Raw genomic sequence first — 21,696 nt, 5'->3', positions numbered from 1 at the left:
TCAGTAAAAAATAAGTTTTGTTTTTTCCTACTACTATAATAACACACTGAAACAATTTTTATTAGGTTCTGGAAGCAAAATTAAAATAACTTTTTACTTTTGGTTACAGTCATCTTAGAAGAGAAACTAAAATTCCAATTTTCAAGCTAGAGAGAATTTCCACAGCAGAGCTATAAACCCCTGCAAAGCACACTTTATATCATAAATGATGAAAAAGGCTTATACTCCATCAGCTTTGGTAATGCCCTACAGAAGGTACTGTCCTGGAAACCAGAAAAGCAGTATCACCGGAAACTTCAACATCTGAAATGTCACTGCATTGGTTCCACTAGCAGCAGCTAACATCTCTGCACATCATGGAAGTGTTTTCATTCTTTTTCTGCAGGTTGCCCCAAGGTTCTTTGGACCCTGGCATCTCTCAGGTCTTCAGACACAGACACACATGAGATAACAAAGTACTCTTTTGCATGTTGGTAAAGGTGCTGACTGAGGAACAAACATCCAAAAAAATCCTCAGTTACAGAAAAGCAAATCCTCAACACAAGCCATAGCCAACAGTAACCCAGTTACATCTGCAAACAATGATCTGCAAAGCTTTTATGGTCATTACAGCAGCCTTCACACTTCTTTTTTCCAGGATCTGTCAAGGCATCATGATTAGTTCAGTGGGTCTGATGATCCTTTCCAAGTATTGTTTTCATTCCACGAATTGTTATCATCCCTATTTGTCACTGATAAACCAACTAAGTGCTATTTAAAGAGAAGAAGAAAAACCCAGGAAAACAGAAGGGTAGATGCATGGCTGCAACTATTGCATCCCTCCACAAGGAAATGCCAGACCACTTCCAACAGAGGTATGGACAATGTGAACTAACCTGGCATACTGCATAACTCACTAATCTCAAAGATTTTAATCAAGCACTACACCATCTTGTATCTCTGGAAAGACCTGTGTGAACCAGAACACTAGAATATCTAGTCATGGTAGTAAAAGTAACAAAGAATGCACTACGACCCCAGGCCAGTGGTTCTGCTGTCATTTCAAAGGGACACCTATATCTTAAATTTCCCTTGACACTCCTGGCCTGTGCTTCACATGTTAGACATGTGGGAAGAAAAGGGTATTCATCTTTACCAAAGTTCAAGACCAGTAGTAGTGAAATGTGTTGAAAATTGAGGGCTTGTAATGTATTTAGAAACACCCTCTGCTAGAGTGAAGAAAAGGATATTGGTGAAGGCTATCAAAGAATCTGGGAGGTCATATAATCTACACCTGGGATATGTGGACTTGAAAACAGGAGACTAGACTGCACAACACCTATGACTGCAATTACCTGGCAATCCCTGTTTACATTTTTGTTGGAGTGCCTAATCTCAGAACAAAGCACGCAACACATGCACACAACATGAGAAAACCGAGAGTCAGCCATGAGAACACTATTCATTGTATTTGCAGAAATGCATTTCAACAGCAGTATTTGCAAGGTCTGCTTCAGATGCCAAATTAGAATATGCCTGCTCAAGATGCGAGCTAGACTTAATTGATTCCAAGGTATTGGACTCCCAGCTGCAAAGTAAACTGTTGTTTCTAAGCTGGAAAACAATGTCGTCTCTCTCTCTCATAGAGAAAAAAAACTTTGATACATTAGCAAAAAATCAGTAATTAATGGCCAGAATAATTTAAATGTATTTCAATATATGCTGATTTCATCAATGAATGGATTCAAAAAAGTGAAATGAGATTATAAGCTTTCTAAGGAATGTCTATATGGATAAATTAGCAGCTGCATCCAGAGGTTTTGGAAATCAATCCTCCAAAATGCATGAGATGTTGAGTGATAGAGGCATGGTACACACTCATTGGTACTACTGCCACACCCAGCTCAAGCCTCCTGAGAGGCACCAACATTAGTCAGTGATGGATATCTGTATCAGTTAGGTTTATGTGGCAAATCTTGGTAGTTGGAGGCAGGGCGAAATGGACTGCAGGGATGGCTTCTGTGAGAAGACACCAGAAAATGCCCCATTGTCAGGACAGAACCTGTTACAAGATGGACCCAGAACCAGCAAATGCTGAGCCAACCAGGGACGGTGGCAGCTCCTCTGTGATAAGGTATTTAGAAAGGGGCAAAAAGTCTGGCACAACTGCAGCAGGCAGGAGAGAGGAGCAAGAAAATATGAGAAAAGCCATCCTGTATACATCAAGTATACAGTGAGGAAGGGGTAGGAAGTGCTCCAGTGCCACTGCAGGATTCCCCGGCAGCCTGTGGTAAAGACCGTGGTGAAGTACATTATCCTGCTGCAGTCCATGGAGCTCCACAGTGAAGCAGATATCTACCCCTGCAGCCCACAGAGGACCCCACCTCAAAACAGGTGGATAAACCCTGAAGGAAGCTGTGAACCCTTGGAAAACCCAGGCTGGAGCAGGCTCCTGGCCTGAACCACAACCCCCTGAAGAGGAGTCCATACAGAGACACATTTTCCAGCAGGACCTGTGACCCCACAGGAGATCCACACTGGAGCAGCCTGTTCCTGGAGGACTTCCCTGTGAAAAGGACCCATGGTGGAGCAGTTCTTGAAGAATATCAGTCCATGGGAAATACCCCATGCTGGAGCAGGGAAAGGGTGTGAGGAGAAAGGAGCAACAGTGATGAAGCATTATGAACTAATTGCGACCCTCATTTCCTGACTCCCTGAGCCTCTCAGGGGAAGAAGAAAGAAGAATTGGGAGTAAAGTTGAGTCTAGAAAAAAGGGAGAAATGAGGGGAAGGTGTTTTTAGTTCTTACTTCTTATTATCCTCCTCTGCTTAATTGACAATAAATTAAATTAACTTCCCTAAGTCCAAGTCTCGTCTGCTCTTGACTGTAACTGGTGCATGACCTCCCTGTCTTGGAGTCTATGGAGTTTTTAATGATATTTTTCCCTCCCATCTTGCTGAGAAAGGGAAGTGATAGAGTGAATTGCTCTGCACTTAGCAGCCAGCAAAGGTCAGCCCACACGTTCATTAAAAGCAGTAAAACGCTATTAGTCAAAACCATCATGCACAAATAAAACTAAATAAACATCACCTAAACAGGACAGAGTAGCCCACCTCAAATTCTTTTAATGAACCAGAGCATGTTTTCCAATATCCTTCCAATGATATTCATCAGTGAGCCTGTTTCTCCCTTCTCTCAGTGATGGAATGTCAAGCTTTTCTTTCCTATATTAAGTCAGTCTTCTCATTATCTTAAATTAGAACAAGTGTAGAGATAACCTGGAGGATTTTTTAAGAAAAGGTAGCCTTTAAAAGCACAAGCTCATGGGCAGAAAAAACTGCAGAATGAACATCTTGCAAATTCCTGAGTCTGAGTCAATTCAACTTAAAGCTTGCACTAAAAAGAAGTCCTTTTGATTTAGAAAAGGTGAGGATTTACTGATATATTGTAGCAAACATATCCTGGAAATTAGCAGGAACCTCCCAGTTTAATTAGGAATTAATTGTATTAAAAATACTGCAAATTATTGAGATGGAAATAAATACTAACAATTTTACTAAAATAATATGAGCTGTTAGATTATACTATCCTCTAAACACTGTGAACTGGTAGCTGAGATACAGGGAGAGGCTTGAAATACGGCCAGCAGTTTGAGTGCAATGGTCTTGTTCTCAGATAAGCCAAGAGAGCATAACAAATTTGCAACTAAAAACAGGTAACTTCCTCTATGCATGCGGAAGATGTTCTAATCTGCTAACAATTAACAGTATTATCAAAAGCATGAAACTGTGACATTCTCTACAGGCAAATTTCAGTATTTACTGCACATTACTGCCTTCTGTTGAAGTTGCTGTAGGTTTTCTTCTAAAGATACTAGCATAGACCCTACAGCAGGTACTCAGTATCTCATAGGAGAGGATTTTATTTAAAAAAGGCAAACTTGTTTACTACAGCAACAAAAAACTCAGCTCCATGTTCTCTTCAAAAAGCTTGGCAATATGAGATCCTAATGGTGATCTTGATGATTAATTTGAACCAGCTACGAGCACAGACATAGTTAATACCTATCTCCCCTCAGCTGTACGTTAACACATATCCCCTTTCATCCAACTTTTCCAAATTCAGTAGTCAGTTTAAGCCTTAGCACATTAAGCAAGTCTCTCCCTCATGAAGCAGCTCATTCTGTTTATACTACAAGAGATGAAAAGTCAGATAACTGTGCATTATTTTCTCAGTTTTTGCTAATACTGCCAGTACCACCACCAGCCAGAACTCAATTTTTTTTTTAAGGAAATAAACCCCACTTCTTCATATACTTTTCTTCAGTTACCATATCAAAACTACTTGCACCTCTCTGACAGAGGCAGTATTAAGAATTGCTATCATTCTTTATCTGTCTGGTTATGGAAATAAATTACCTATCCCTGTGGCTGAAGCAGAAACTTACAGGACTTTCCTGTGGTTTTTGAAAGGATATATATGTTTGCAGAGAGGATGATGAGGTGAGAGATGTGAACCAGTGCATTCATGCTACTCATAAATAAACCACCTCATGATAATTCAGAACAAAAAAGTAGCTCACAATCCAAGCAACCCATCATTCTTAAATTGCTGTCCTGAAAGAGAAAAAGAGGGAAAACTCTGAACTCTCCCACTACCCACTTTTGCCCCATGCATCTCCCCCAAAACAGCCTGCTGAAATTGGCTTCAAACAGCTACTCACAGCTGCCTTCCTCCATTGCAAGTTATGAAGCCGTACCTTACCAAAGCTTTTTGCACTGAGGAGTCACAAGATTTCCCAGCTCTTGCCTTATTCATATTTATTTCACAGCTGTATACACACTCCAGGAGCATTTAATTCACTTGTTCTGTCTGGATGACTCAGACACATGAGAAGTAAACTCCTACCTGTTAATGTCCATAGGAACAGGCAGAGAACACCAGGTCCAAATGCCATGCTGCACCAGGAAGGCAGTGACAGCTGCTTTTCCGGCCAGTTGTGTGGAAATTACAGGTCTTAACGTTGTTTCTTTTTTTCTAATATTGTTTAGTGCCCTGCTGTGACCATCAAGCACTGAAACAGACAGCACAGGAAAAAATAGGTCAGATGTGAGCATTAATTAGAATGTCACAGTAAAAGACAACAGACAGGTGACATGCAGGCTTTATCCTTACTTACTGACTTGATGGATGACATAGTGGATCATGCAAGCTGAAGATACAGAACAAACTACCCACCTGGAAATCTCTTTCTCTAGAGATACAGAAACATCCCAGCAATACTTGCACTCTTGGGCTCCAGTACCTCAAACCCCACAAATATTCAGTCTGCAGTTATCCAGACCCTGGTTTAGCTCTGACTTTAAAGTAGCAGGTACCCTTAACTGAGGAATCACAGCATTGTCCATGCTAAAATCCACGCAGTGCTAAGTCAGCTTTTGAGGCAGTCCTCAAGCTATTCTTTCCCAGATATCAAGGCAATGCAAGCAGACACTCCTCCAGAATTTCTAGGAAGACATTCCTTGTCAGAACACTAAATTCTCCAAGTAAGGCATCCTAAACAACAAATAGATGTAAGAATTAATAGTTCAAAGCAACATTACTCATACAAGACTCATGCAAGGAAAAAACTAGTTTAGCCAAACTCCCCCCACATGAAGGATCCTAAATGGATGCTTGACCAAAAACCACTCCTGTAAATGAAAACACAGGTAGTGTTTTTTTCAGTGAACAGCCCTGCTCAAGGCAAAGTATCCCATGTTCATTACATGACTTTCATATCTCAGCTGCCCATATCTACATATCATAGAAATGCTGCTAACTGGTTGCTCTTCGTAGGTTCCTTGCCACACGTAATTTTATATGATAAAAGACTGTCTAGGTTTTCTCCCTTTCAAAAGGAAAAGTAAGTTACTTAGATGTGCCAGGGCTGACTAAGCTAGAGTAGAAACCTTAGCAGCTCAGCAGTCGGACTTTTGCCCTCCGAGAAGGGATCCTTTATAGGTGGCATGTCTCTAAATCACACAAACAACTGGACCCTGGTCTGCAACTTGCACTTCTGTAAGACTGACCACAGGTTTTCTAAAGCAAGACGTGTATTTATCTCAAGACAAAGTGGACCTGAGGCTGGCTTTTGTTTTAGGTGCTAGGTGTTCTACCAACAGCTGAGTGGATCAACTGATGGTATAAATACTTCCCCCAGTTAGTTCATTAAAGTGTGACTGCCTCCCTGAGAACGCCAGACCAGCACAAGCCAAGTAAACAGGTGGCTTAACCCAATACAGAGTATAAAAACTGAGTAACTAACAAAAAAATTTCAGACAGCAATGGGCCTGAGCTAGATTCAACCCACACATTCCATCCCAGTGACAGAGGATGCCCAGTGTTGTGATGCTGGGATGATAGAGACCAGAAATGGGAATCATATTGGTATTGAGATAGAACTGTATATTGCCATTGCTATATTTTGCCAAATATAATGGATATTTTTATTGTGATTTCGGTATACTTTGTATTGCTTCACTAAATCAGGAATCCCATGTCACAGTAATTAAATCTGATATTAGACATTGCATGCTGTACACATGGAATATCTAAATGAGCCCGGTCAGAGAATATTGGACTCTGACAATTTCTCCTCAAGCCTATGGTACAAGCATTAACTCTGCTCAGAACACAAACATAATGACTGATTTGTTAAATCTCGATATCCATGGACAAAAGACCCTCTAACTAATTAAAGTTAGAAAGCGTTATGTTTATTCAGGCACCAGCAGGAGGCATGGGAGTAGCCTCCTAAAGACATGCCAGCAAAGTACAAGGTTCTTCGTTCTCTATTTATTCCTCCAAGTTTTACATCTTCTACATATGTATGACCCCAGCACCTCCCATTCTCCGCTTTGTATTAAAATGAGATCATTAGTCTTTCATGCATGCGCAGTTTCTCTGTTGAATTGGGCCAGTGGTCTCGAATTGGGTCAGTGGTCCTGAAAGATGACATCAGGAATATCTTCCTCACAGTGACCTTTTTACTTTCTTACTGTTGGCAGGCCTCTTGGCGCAGCCCAAGATCTCCTACTTTTGATCAATTATTACGAAATTATTTCTTGGTTCTATTAGTTTCCATTTGTTTTGATGACAGTTCATTTATTCTGTTTCCTGCTATAAAAAAAACTTAAAACTAAAATATAATGGCAAATAATACATCACTTAGCTCTAGCTTGGGCATCTAATAATCATTAGCTTACCTTTAGTTTTTCTACTTTGTATCTTAATCAATACAAATTTCTTCTAACTCTTAGCTAAAATTCTAACCTTTTAAAACCTTGACTCATGACTACAGAACATGACTAGAGCAGGGACTGTCCCAAATACAAAAAGATAAAGCTTTGGGAAAGCTCCCTGTAAAACCAGGAGAGACCATTACTAACTTTCAAAAGCCTGATACTCTACTTCTGTGACCTTTGCTCTATCCAGCATAAAACAAAATCCCCTTCCTAAGGCAGATGCCTTAGTGAAGAGTAAGATGGTCTTCCAATCTATTCCTATGCTGAACAATTAGAAAAATTATCTCTGATCACATAAAAAAAAAAAAAATCAAACACACAACACTATACTGCTTCTAAGATGATGCCATTTTAATATCTGCAATTAGATGTTCTCTCAGGAAGTAATTCCTGACAGAATACACACAGCTGTGCTCCTCTGCAGCAAATTTAGTAAGGCTTGACCTGAGAAAGAGCAAAAGGTTGTCTGGATGCTTCCAGGTACTACTTCTATGATACAAAATTTTCAGCAACAGGGCCATTTTTGCTGTCTTGCATTCCCTAATTGCTCTTATGTCCTTCCATCAACTATAAACTTATTTGGTTTTGTAGCAGACAAAAAGACCAAAAGTGCTTATTTTTTTTAAGCCAAGTCATTCTACATGTTCCACTTATGAAGCCACTGAAACAGCCACTAAGCAGTGTCAGGGTACAGGATCATTGGCAACTGAACAGAAATGAGCACTTGTGCGCAAGAGGGAAAGAGCCAGTCCTGAAGGTCCTACAACATGGAGCCTTGTCTTTTGACTTCATTGTAAAAGTGAAGCAAAGGAAATTGTTTAATTTCATACTGAAATGAACTATGGAGATTAACAAAACCCATCCACAGAATGGTTGAGGTTGGAAGGGACTTCTGTAAGTCACCTTGTCCGCCCCCCAGCTCAAGCGGGGCAGCCAGGAGCTGGCTCCCAAGGATGATGTGCAGACAGATCCAGTATCTCCAAGGATAGAGACTCCACAACCTTCTTGGACAATATGCCAGTAATGGTCACACTCACCACAATAAAGTCTATTTATCCTGCTCTCAGTTATGCAGGCAGGGATGTCCAGCTGAAAGGAGATGACTTCTTAAGCCTTTCCAGCTGAATCCAGCAGCATACACTTGCCCATGCACATTTATTCTAACACATTACTCAAAGTGATTATTTTTATTTGGTGTTTTATTTCAGAACATTCAAACCAAACCAGAGAAATGTACAGAGCACACAATTTTTATAGACTTCACCTTTCAACAGTTTTCGAAATGTTTCTGTGGCTTTTGAGAAAAAAAAAAAAACAGAGGAGCATTAGTAAGTTATGTTCCTAATAAATATTTCCAACTTACTAGCACAAACCCCAAATAATTCATTCTTGAGGGGTAGAAGAGATATTATTATGGTAAGACTATAATTTCACATACAGCCTTTTTCTTGTTTCTATGGAAATCCTTCTAGACTTGGAAAAGTTGTTAGCCACTAAAAATATGATTTGCAGAAGAACTTATTACTGCAGCTCAAGGTTTCTGAGATACTGTGCATTTCCTGTAACCTCCACTCATTCCCAGAAACAGCCAAATGGACCAGATGCCTAAAAGAGACTTTTAGTTCTTTAGCCTAAGGAAAAAGCATCAGGCTTGGTATCAGAACATCACAAGGTCAGAATTAATCACAATCAGAGGCAGAAAAATAATTTATTTTATAGGCCTTTTCCTCTGCAAGGCCAAGTTTACAATCTCACTGTCACTAAAAAGAGACAAGTAGCAGCTTCTATTTCTTACAGAACAGTACCCTGAGGAGTCCACATGATTACTTTTAGCAACACTAAGAAAAACACTGAGAGATGGTGCAAATGATCCAGACTTTTTCAGCATTACCTGTCCTGCGTTCAGAAACAAAAGTTCTTGAAGTAAATGGTTGTGGTTTGATTTCTTTTTCTGGTTTGTTTTTTTTTTTTTTTTTAATTTCTATTAAGAAAATATGACTTAACAAAGCTGCAAAATGCCAGACTTTGGACCACATGTACAATCTTCATCGAATCCTGATGGGACCCACCATGTGAGGATACAGTGAATGCACAAAAGCAGCACTGTGTTCTCCCATGCTCCTTTGTGGCTCCACATCTATTGATGCCTAATTTCCACATAATAAAAGAGCTTGTATTCACTGCAACACTAGCTTGTGCTTCCTGATATGAGGATCAAGCTCAGACACAAAGCGCACCCAGTCACAATTCAGTGCACAGCTTCTGATTCACAGATGAGAACAAAGCTACCAGACACTGCATGCCTTCTTGAACTGTTAAAACAGTAAACAGAGCAGCGGTGTGTGCATGCAATGCTCCTCTTATCTTCCCCATGATACTTTTCTGTGCCACACAAGTGCAAGTTTCATCACACAAACGTAAGACACATTAAAATTTAAGGTGGCCAGCCCTGAAATCCCAGCAGTTAAAAATAACTAAGGCCACAAGATTAATTTGCTAGCTGTGTCTCTATCCTTCACATATAACACAAAGCCTGTTATTTTTGTAACAACACAAGCAGACACCATTGCTGGTAATTACTCTGGCATTTCTTGGCTCTTAAGAGTTCAAGTCTGACTTGCACTCTTAGCTAGAAGAGGGATGGTAGCCTTGAGAAGCAGGTATGGTCAAAACAGGTACGTATTATACATATATTGCCTTACTCTGAACACTATGCTTTTCTGTTCCGGCTGGCAGCTTCTGGCAGCGCTCTAGCCAACAGAACAAGGGGAAATTCTGAGTTGATCCCTCTTTACAAACATTTTGACTTCATGATCTTTTAGACATATGCAGTTGCTGATCAGGATCACAACACCTTTTCATAGATAACACAAGAAGTACAACACATTTGCAAGGAAAAGAAATTACCCTCATATTCCCCCTCTCCTCCATGCCAGATCTCACTCTGCATTTTGGTTCACCTTAATTTTAATGCAGACTCAAGTAATTTTCTCCCTTAGAGAAAGGGATCAGCCAAGCAGAACTATATCGCCACTTCCTACACATAATTAGGCCAGGGCCATTAGCAGTAAGAACGTGTACAGACTGAATTACCTGTGTCTGGGAATACATTCAAATCCTACATCGGCAAACCTGCAAATAGAGCATAAGGCAGTATGCTGGAATTCCACAAAAGGTGTAGCAGAATCCCTGCAAGCCAAAAAAATCAGAGACAGGGACAAATGGTGTCATGAAGGCAATCAAAGAGCACTGCCAGACAGCAGAAACCTCCAGGAGAATGAGGGCCCTGAACACTGGGCTCAGCCACACCGGCACTGGGGAGAAAGGCAGGCAGGGGCTCCTTGCCTCCTTGCCCTTCTGGTCATTAGCACAGCTAGGGAACATGCCAAAAGAAATACTGAAACAGCATCTGAAACTCACCACACAGGTAAAGCAAAAACATTGTTTTTGAACTGACAACATTTCCTTTATAAAGCAGGCTGGCTGAGTAAAATAACGTATTACCACACCTAATGAAAGTGTCTGTACACAAAAACACACACGCACACACATATTTGTCAGTGTTTCTATTAAACATAATACAAGAAAATCCTTCAGGAGATCCATCCCTCATGAAGAATTCAAATTAGTTATTTTATCAGTTATGGTACCTGCATTAATACCTGAGACAGTTACTTAATAGCTGAGCATTAATTAACATTGCATAAATACTGCAGAGGGGAGGAAAATTAAACTTCATGCCAGTAGCATTTGTCCCTAGTAAGAGAGAGAAAAACTCCGGACACATGCAGACACTAGGACTTCTAACAATAACACGTGCTATATGAACACACATCATCAAAACAGCTACAAGTTAGGCATCTAAATAAAGGGGATAATTTTCAAACCCTTCAGCAGATGAGGAAGATATTGCAGAGTCATCAATGCTTATGACCTGTGCAAAGTCACCTTCCTCTCACACAATTTTCTAACAATAGGTACCTATACTTGAAAACAAAACCATGACTACTCATGGAAAGTTATTGCAGCTGCAGGATTTAGCTATAATTGCAAACATCTCTCTGCTTCATTAAGAGGGTCTCCCACAGGTCTTAGTGAAGGCTGACGTTGGATTGGCATTACATCCCAACTCTGTATCAATTTCCCCAGTCAAGTCCAGGGCCCAAACAGCAAGTGGTGATAAAACAACAAACTGAATAGCTGAATATACTCTGCCATGTTAAGCTGGATAGTATGTGCTCCACTAGTTCCACTGGTATCCACAGCTCTGTCAACTGCTAAGTGACACCAAACAGCCAGATAAAGAGGAAAGAGCAGTGCTGCATACAAAGAGCAGTTTTATTCTACAAGATTTAAGCAGCCTTTATTACAACTGCCATGGAGAGAGCAAACAGTTGTGGAAATCCTAAAGGTGAGAGAGTTAGCAGGGGTATATGCTGTCAAGAGCTATTGATAAGAAAGGAAAGAATATTTTAAACCCACCAATGAATGGTGGAACTGTTCTGCTAAGATGTAAAAACACTATTTGTGTTAGTGTCAGGATTTACATGTTTCAGGATTGTTACTACTTCATTTCCATACATACATTTGTATAGCCCTGAGGTCAGCCAGCCCAGCAAGGAGGGAAGACTAATCAAATACTAACCCTTAGGAAAAGTTAGTAGCAGAGAGTGAGATCAGTAGACACCTGAGAGCCTTTCTCTCCCCACTGACAGGCCAGACACATCAAAATATTTCTCTTCAGAAGGCAGTGAAACTATTGGACAACTCATCTAAACCATTATACTCAGTCTCCATTTGCTTTCCATTTTTACAAGGACATAGAGGAGAGAGAACTGGTGAGGCAATCTTCAAATATCTACACCACAATGAAAATTAAGTGAGACCCATAGAAGGAGAGCTTGAAGGAATAAGATGGTATCTTGTACCTTCCACAGCACAGAGGCAAGGCAAAGCAACCTTGCACCATCCTCTGGATTTTCATCTAGCCTGTCATTAGCCTGCCATGAAGGGTAGTTCAGAATCAATTAATCAATCAATCTATCTATCTATCAAATGATCTATCTATCTTCTAGTATTTAACTACTTTTTTTCCAGCAGGAAAACAGATCACAGAAGAAAACTATCCAATGGGTGTACATAACATCAGTTTTGAGCTTCAGATAGAAAACGCAAAAAGAGATTTAGGAAACTGCCTGCAAAAAAGACATGTACAACTGCATAGAAGGTGGTAGAAATCTTCTTCAGTTTGCAGAATCCAAATGTGCTACTGCTCAACTGCTGACTGAAGGCCTGTGTGACAAAGTCGTGTGGTCTCAATCGACTGCCTAGTTCCTTCAAGCGCCATTATGGCAGAAAGCAATTACACACAGCAAGCTGCCCCACACAGCGGGTTCCAGCTAGGTGCTGAGGCATCCCTGTGCAGCAGAGGGAAAATTTGCAAGTGCAGGTTGATGCTTCTGGAGAAACTTGAGGAAATTATAAGGAGAGGTGGAAGAAAGATTCTCACATGGATAGTTTAATCTGAATCACATAATTGCACAGAACACAAGAATGTATTGATTTTGCACTTGCTCAAGGTCAAAAATGACTATCCTAAAACTACAAAAAGTTTTGCTATAGCATTGAGCTGAAAGAAAGAGCAATTTTTTTCCACTTATATTCCACATCCACAAATTAAAAGGAACAATTAATCGAAATGGTAATTGTTGAATTGCAGTTCTTAGGATTTTGACAAATTTTCTTAAAATGCCATTTCCTGAACGACAGTAATTATTGAAAAGGTCTCAATTTTCAGTAGAAAAAAACCCCCTCTTTCTCTGCTGAAGAGAAAACCGTACAATTTAAAACCACAAGATTCATAGTTTTCATAGACTAGTTGAGACTTTAAATAATGCCCTTTTTTTTTTTTTAAGAAAAACTTCATGGGACAGTCATGACCCCATTTAAGTCACTGCTAGGATTTAGAAGATGTCTTTTATGATAACTTGAACTGTTGCAATTCAACTGTTGCAATAATAGTGCTATTTAGTACCTAATACTTAAAAAGAAGATTTAAAGATGACTCTTCTTGTAACATGATTTCTACCTAAGCATCAAAGCTAATATTTGCAGACTGGAGACCAGGTTTGCAAACATACTATGCAGGAACCCCGGACACTGATCTCAGAAGTGCTGAACACAGAGATGATCACACTTCAAAGGAAATTGCAGACACTTTCTATCTTTGAAATGTAGAGGCTAGCTGTCACACGAGGCTGTCTCAAAAAAACGAGTTTATAACCTCAACCAAAGCAACACTAGCTACAGAAAGAGTTGCAAAAATGTTTATGTTATTGTCCAGTGCAATTTGAATTGCTGCACTTAAATTAATGACTAAATTTTACTTTGACACTCCAGCACTAATAGTACTCACAATGCAAACATTGTGGAGGAAGACAATGAAAACTACCACATTACAATTCTACTGTAGAAGTTCTCTGAACCCACTTCCCTTATATGAGATGCAAACTTTCTGGTTTATGGCCTGCAGGTGATACATACTACCTTCAATAATGAACAAAGCATCATACAGTAGAAGAAACATTAGTGTGACACTCAAAGTCAAATAGATGTGCTAGGATTTTAGGTAATATTTTTGTATCATGCTATGGTGTGATAAAATCCAACGTACCTAATTATGAAAGCTTTCAAAGCTGTTCACAGATTGATTGGCAGAGCCTGGATCAAGTAATATAAGTATTGATGTCAACAAAGTTAATTGACCATTTCTGAGATTAGAGTATTGAACACACAGCAACTGCCTGAGATACAATAACACACACCGCAGGAGAAAAAGCTTGCATAAGGGGCATAGGTACAACAGCAGAGAGCCAGAAAAGCCCAAATCTTCCAAATGAAGTACATAAACACTCTCTCAATTTGTCTTGCTACTTTATCACCTTCAAGAAAAGAGCTTTAATGTAGTTGGATGCTGCACATCCATTTCTAGACATGGGGATGTCAAGAGCATGTCAAGTTTTTATGTCCATTGTTAGTCTGCTCTCCTGCAGAGAAAAACCTTGCTTGACAGCTTTTCTTTTTCACTTAGGTACCCTTTAAGCCATTAATTGATTTCAACCAGAGAAGAAGAGATTACCAGAAGGAAGTTCTTATGACTTTTGTAAAATCAACCAGGCCAGAGAAGGCAAAGCTGCAATTTTAACATCTACAGGCTCAAACCTCATAATATATGCCATCCAGTTTCCATAATTGAAAATGGTAGCCCATGTGTCATGAAATCAGTCCAGTCTGTGGCAAGAGGGAGCTTCATGGCAAAAATGAGGAGGCACAGGTAAAGACAGTGAAAAAATGGTTTTTTGACCTCAAGACACAACTTTAAAGAAATTCTCATTAACTCGGCTGTTCAGAAAACCAGTTGCTTGTAATAAACACCTAAAGCACACTTGTGCACACACACCCCCCTAAGATGCAAACTTCTGGAGCCCAATCTCAGATAACTGAGCATGTTTTATTTCTCTAAAACCCATCTATATTTTACTAGGGGAACTCCTTGCAACATGCAGAACAGTTAACAAAGTGTACAGAGGACAGATTTATCAAAGAAAATGCACTAGGACAGGAAACAACCCTTGAACTGCCCCTTCACCAAGGTTAACTAGCTGAAAAATGGCATTAGACTAACCACATTCATATTATCTCCAACTGCACTGACTCAATTCCAATCTGCTCAGTACAAAGTCACATCATCCTGAAAAATACTCAGTGGTCATACCCTGGCATCATTCAGAAAGAGATTAGATGCTTAAATGGAAAAGCAACTATATCTGCTGTTATATTAGATTATAAATTTGTACAGAAAGACACTTTGTGACAGAAATTGAAAGCTAACTGCCTGACAGTAGGAAGGATTTCTCCCCATGGGTACAATATCCATTACAATGGTTTTTGCTTTCTCCACAGTCCTGAAATTGGAGACTGCTGGATATGCAGCACTTGTTCACAGCTCCACCTTTAATCACCAGTTTCCCATTAAGGATATACATTTAGTACCTAGCATACTAACATATCAAAACTAGCATACATAAACCTTTCCCACACACTTTCTTAAAAGAAAGATCTGTAAGCAAAGTCTATACCACTGGTATATGTGGAAGCCCATAGCAAGCCTGCTCCAATATTACAGAAGGTACAGCTGGAAAGGGTTGGAAAGACTCCACCTAAAACAGATATTGTGTCTTAGTATATAGGTAGGAGAGAGAATAAACTGTTTTTAAAGCATTCCTGATGGAGATTTCATTAGCACATTCAGAAACCTGGCCACAGTAACTCCTCCATCTCCATGCCACTGAAATTAGCAGCCTGCTCAGACAGCATCTAAAACTACCATGGTGAGAGGTCAGCTCTGTGCAAAGCTGAACCAAACTACAGCACCTCCAGGTCGCCAAAACTTCTTCACTCCATGCAGCTCATTAGAATTGACAGAATTACAGCTCACTGATACACAACTAGTGAAGATGAAGCACATTAATAGCTGCATGTGTTCTCTGTGGAACCAGAAGTTTTCAGAAGTGTTACAGAAGTGCTCCTCCAGCCCTCCATCACAGTATTCTCCAAAGGAAATGGTGGGGAAAAGACTAAACTGGGCAAGCAGCCCCAGCACACAGCACACTCCACAGACCACCATGACCATAATTCCACTTACCTTAAATAATGTAAAATCCATGCTATACTGCATTCTCCACTGCCTTGTGCTTAGGGGAGAAGCATCAGCCCAAGAAGCTTGTACACACACAGTCTCACCTCACCTGCACCACTCAGACCCATAACATGCTGAGCAGCTCACCTCCCATCATCTAAGCTCCCAAAATGAGTATAGACAGTATCACCTATTAACTCTGTATTATGCCAGGTTTTTAAAGATTCAAATTTAGCTCAATGCAATGCCTAACTGTGAAACATCAACTGCAACAGTCAGATCTTGTCAAACACAAGAGCTGGATACTTACATGAAAAAACATCTCTCAGAGTTGTGTGGCTGAGGACCAGTCTCCAACTACTAAAGGCAAAAACAGATAGAGAACCTACCCCAGAGTTTAATATATCAAATCCACTCTCTTGGCAATGCAGTCAGTGTGAGGAACATGTATACAGTATAAACAGATAGGGAGGAACAGAGGGCAAAACAGTTCGCATTTAATTTTGTTCCCTCAGCTATCTGACTATTCTGCAATAGGGGCCTGAAGGGGGTCAGGAGGAGGATGGAACTGTTCCTGTATAGCAATCATAATACAGATAACACCCAAAACTACAGTGATATAAAAATCACACATAACACTTTCTCCTGTTTAAGCTCTGTTCTACTGCTGAGAATGCAATCTGACAAAGCATTTCACATACTACACACTAGCACCATGCTCAGCAGACATATAAATACATGTCTGGGCTGTAACAAAAACACACTTTGACACTGGAGAGCAGCTTGGGGAGGGTAATATTCTTACATTCCTTGGATACATAAATATCAATACACACACACAGAGAGAACAACATAATGCTATGATTTCTGATCTAATATCAGACATAGCTAAATGCACATGCACACCTAGGAAATAGCCTATCAAAACTGATCCTTCATACATAAATACTTATTTTTCTACACGTACGTAAATAAATACATCTATCTGCCAACTAAACACCAATGCACACACATTTCCCCAAAGCAGCCCACTGTTGTATCTCCCCACGCTCCCGGCCTAACAGGTCGCACAGGATACACACTTTGCTACACGCAGACGGGGGAGTCAAGGAGTGAAGAACTCCCTGGAAGACCGGGTGGCTCATCGCTACCGCTGTCCCGCAGCCTTCCAGCCCGGCGTTCCCAGCCGTGCCAGCGCTCCTTCCCCCGGAGCCCGGGTTGCGCCCCACCAGCAGCCGAGGGCGGCTGCCCAGCGCTCAGCCCAGCCTCACCCAGAGCACCGGCTCCGCTTTCCGCCCCTTCCCCACCCTCGCCCAGGCCGCGGCGGCGATCCCATCTTGGGGCGATCCTATCTCGTGGCGATCCTACCTAGCGGAGGGCAGGAGCCGGCGCGGCCCCGCCGCCCCTCCCTCGCTCCCTCCCGCGGGTGCTGGGCGCCGGGAGCCGGGAGCGGGCGTGGGGCCGGGACCAGGACCGGGGCCGGGACCAGGACCGGGGCCGGGCCGGGCCGGGCAGGGCGGAAGGTGCCACTGCCTCCTCCTCGCCGCTGCTGACTCAGGAGCAGGCGCCGTCCCTCCACGCCGCTCCCGGGGGGCGGCCGCCGCGTTCCGCGCAGGATCGCTGCCCACAGACACCGCCGGGCACGCACCGCCCGCCGCCACGGGAGCGGGCCACACCTGTGGGCAGCCGCAGCCGCCCTGGGCATGGCAGGGGAGGGGTGTGAGGCGGCCCTCGGGCGGGGAGGTGGGGTCGGTCCAGCTCCATCCGAGGTGGGGGGGGAGGGGGCTGCCTGCCGGCAGTAAGGCGAGGAGGTGCCGCGTCTCCATTTTGAAGAGGAGGAGAGTGGGAGTCGCAGCCCCCTCGGCGCGGCGGCCCCGCTGCCGTTCTCCCCACGCGGCGGGACACGGCTGCGGTGGAGCCGTGGCACTTTGCACGGATTACACCGACAGGGCTTTTACTGTTCCAGGGACGCGACTGGAGATAGAGCAGCGAGAGGTCTCCCAGGTCTGAAGACCTTCAGCAAAGGTCTGAAGGTGTTGAGCCAAGAAGCTGAGCGCGAAGGCAGCCTCACGCCACTTTGTGTACCGGTGTCCGAAAGGCGACCACGGTGCTGCTGTTGGTGTGCCGAGGGGCCTCGAAGGTGGGATCCCACAGCCTCTGTATTGTCGTGCTGCGTGCAGGTCTCCATACCTTTGCCACCTGCGCAGCTTTTGGCTGCTGTGTTTCCACGTGCAGTGTTTTGGGGACACTGTTACTTCTGGTAGGGATTTCCCACGGTGACGGGCTGCACGGGGACTGCAGCAGGAGGCCAGCACCTGTCTGGCATGAGCTGCACTGGGGCATGCTCCCCAGCTCACACATCGTCATTCTACTTCCATTCTGATCCTTACCTTTCCAGTTTTCTGAAAAACATTGGGCTGGGGACCCAATGCCGCTCATCTGGTGAAGTCCCACATCTTAATGACAAGTATCTCTGAAGCCTCTGTAAGAGAACCTATAGCTTACGCAGCATAGCTTTTCAACAAAATACTCAGCATTTCTCTGTCTTTGATTTTGCTCTGTTCTTGCCTCATTCCCATTTTCTGTTTGCAGTCAGAGAATGTAGAAATGGTTTGTTTGCTTCTTCGATTTGTACAGCTCCACTCCAAAATAATAGACCAATTTGATTTGGAAAGAGGCATTTTTCTACTCAACACCAAAGTCCATGTAACATAGACAAATGATTTAAGTATATTCACCTCAGCAACATTTTAGAACACGCAATTTCATTTTAAAATGAAATAAAACAAAAAAAGCAGTGGATTTCAAACTTTACTTGCAAAGGTTTCATGCTGTTTTGCACCAGCCTGTCAAGGTCCCAGATCCTCTGTTCCACCTGTTAGGGATGTTACTGTATTGCCAAGTTCTGCTCAGTCTTTAATGAATTGCCAGTGCTTGACTCAGGGTAAATACTATTTTGCAGGTACTACAGGATGATGAAAAACATAAAGCATTTCAAGGATGTAAAAATGTCATCTCTTGAGTGAACAACAGCTTTTACCTCCTCATCTGATTCCCACCCTACCAACTGTTTTCAAGAATGGCTTTTATGGTATTTCCTGAAGCTACTTAAGTTTTCCTCATTATGGGAAGGTCGTGACTCATGTGCTAACTCTCTAAAGTAAGGAATAACATCTCGGAATTGTAATAGTGGATTGCTTTTGAATATAAATGAAGGAGCCTAACATCGCTGTGTGTTGACATTTTTAAAATTTTTTTTTGTTATGTTGCTATGCCAATTTTGATTCCCCAGTTTCTGTGATTTCTGCATGTTGGCTGTTTTGGCCAGCTTAGGGAGACTGAGTCTTCTTATTTGAAGTTACAAAGTATCATATGAAATCCTAAAAAATGTTCTAATAACAACACAAAAGGAAGAGAAGACTTATTCTTTCCATTGTTGACCAAGTCTACTTGACTTGGAAGAGGATGTGTGTGCAGACAGAGGAAGCCTGGATATCTTTCCTTTGTGTCAGCCCCATTTCTCATGCCTTGAAGCCTTCCGGCCAGCACTGGGAGTTGACTTACTCACCCAGTGGGAGAAGAAAATTGTCCTCCAATGCTTCACATGGTTGTGTGATCCTAATTTTACTGACTGTTAAGGCACCAGATATAGTGGCACAATTTTATTTTTTTTAAATTGTTTTCTCTGCAGGAAGGATTATCCACTCAATGCTGACACTTTTTGAAGGATCTGTATACAGATCCTTAGCACAGCACAAGCTTAGGGAAACAAATCCTCTGCGTGTCCTGTCAGGAGGTTCCTCCCACTATCTTAATTAAAACAGGGTGAAAAGGATGAAAGCAGAAACTGTCCCTGTTTGCTTTCTCTGCGCAGGGGTGGCTGATCCAGTGCCCTTGACTTTCCAGACTGTCTTCTCCACTGAATGATCAAGATGCAGCTACTCCTACGCAAACGCAAAGGAATCGGAGCAAAGAGCTCCCATTCGAGAAATCCAGCAGCAGCACCTGGTGCCTGTTCTGTTGCCAGTCTTCAAATTCCAGAAATGCTATGAAATAGCAAAAGAGATCATGAAGGCAGGTTTGTTGCAGATGGCTGAGGCTACTAAGAAGGTATTTTCTTGCGGAGCCAGTTCTTGCCTTTCATATCATTGATAAATTAATAGGCTTAATGCTCATGAAATAATAGTCTGAGCACGCTGTAATGCTATCTGAAAATCATTTAAACATCAAAATGTAGCCTTCTAGGTAAATGTTGATCCAGTTACCTCCAGCTGCCTTCCTACAGTAAGTGCTTTCATTTGATCAGACAAGAGTCTTGTGAAGCTGTCATCACCCAGGACAATTAACTCACTGCCAGATATCCAGGGTCATTTTGGAGTCTGCCTCTGACATGTACTCCCCATCACTGCCAAGTGAACGTTATGAGCAGTTTCTTGGTGTGACAGGGAAGCCCTGACCTGAGGTATAACACAATATTACAGTGACATAGGGGAGGTTCCTCCCACCGCAGGGGCTTGGCACAGCCCTCCCAGTCACCCTGCACCCCACTCTCCTTCCCCTTCTCACTTGGTTTGCTAAACCAGCTGCTCTGAAGTTTTTCCTGTGACATCTGTTCCAAAAGAAAGAGGTTTGGGATATATGCCACTTTGGTCACATTATTTAACCCTCATTGGATTTTTCTGAAAATACCGTTTTCCCACCTCCCATTTAAATAGGAAAATAACTTCATCTGTTTCCATTCAACGAAGAGTCTACCAACACTGAAAAAAAGGGTAATATTCACCTTCAAGGCATTTGAGACAAATTTTTTTTTTGATTCCTCAATACTTGTAAAAATTTTTGAAAGCTGGAATGAGGTGAGTTCCCCTTGGCCACAGTTGTCCACTGTGTCAGTTGTTCTTACTTGTCATTTCTACTGCCAGCCCTGGTAAAGCTTTTGCCTTGACAAATTGTATTTGAGTAGGTTTTTATTGGCTTCTCTATCCCACCAGTGACAGTATCAGGAAATCTAGTAAGAGTGCAAAAGGTTAGAGTGACATGGTGTAATCCTTTCCTTCTTTCTGTTGTTGAAGTATATTTCATTGAGGCAGGTCTATACTTTTACCCTTTTCCTTAATCAAAACTGTAGTTATACAACATTTCTGTACATTATTTAGTCCATTTCTTGTCAAGTATGCATGAATCCATAAATAATGACACAGTAATGATTTTACCATGGGTTGTTGCAGATGCAGTGTTACTTTCATTTCAATTGTAATGTAACACCATTCCTGCCTACTGCATCTTCCTTTTAAGCCTCCTGTTTTCTCAGCTTTACTGAAATGACAGCCTCTTTGTAAACAAATTTTTGTTACTTAGTTTCAGATTATTTTCTATAGTTAGTATCAGATTATTTTCAATAGCTAAGAGCATAAATGTTCTTTAGATGTATACTTTTAATCAAGATAAAATGATTTCCTGTTATTACTGTGGTTTTGCTTGTCCCCCTTTTTAAAAAAAAAAATTAATCTAATTATTAATGTCCACAGTGGTTTAATACTTCCTTATTTTATCTCTTCTGTTTTAGTAATTTCAAGCTATTTTCATGTAGGACTGTTTAAAGCTTTGCTTGGATCCTCAGAAGAAGTTACTTTTCTTGATACCTAAATCAAAGTATTAATAAAAAAATGCTTCTTATCATATGGAATTTTATCAAGGTCCATTTTTGTTACTGATTATCAATAGGAGGAAATC

At 41.6% G+C, this 21,696-nt stretch overlaps 1 protein-coding gene across 3 annotated transcripts in view; it reads right to left on the bottom strand.

The window, feature by feature from the left end:
• Positions 1 to 17,645, bottom strand: part of KIAA0319 (KIAA0319 ortholog) — a 58,314-nt gene extending 40,669 nt beyond the window's left edge. The window contains exons 1-2 of one of the 3 annotated variants that reach the window (XM_048307544.1): positions 17,332 to 17,645; positions 4,888 to 5,053 (exon numbers count right to left, since the gene is read on the bottom strand). In XM_048307544.1, the coding sequence (XP_048163501.1) occupies positions 4,888 to 4,936 (49 nt within the window). In that variant the 5' untranslated portion in view covers positions 4,937 to 5,053; positions 17,332 to 17,645. Of the gene's footprint in view, positions 1 to 4,887; positions 5,054 to 17,045; positions 17,293 to 17,331 lie in introns of those variants that run through there. The other 2 variants (XM_048307527.1, XM_048307535.1) reach the window with 2 other exon arrangements.
• Positions 17,646 to 21,696: the final 4,051 nt, after the last annotated feature.

The sequence above is a fragment of the Corvus hawaiiensis genome, chromosome 1 (genome assembly GCF_020740725.1).
Source record: "Corvus hawaiiensis isolate bCorHaw1 chromosome 1, bCorHaw1.pri.cur, whole genome shotgun sequence".
Lineage (NCBI taxonomy): Eukaryota > Metazoa > Chordata > Aves > Passeriformes > Corvidae > Corvus > Corvus hawaiiensis.
The sequence above is the reverse complement of the archived record's forward strand: the minus strand, read 5'-3'. Positions and strand labels throughout refer to the sequence as shown.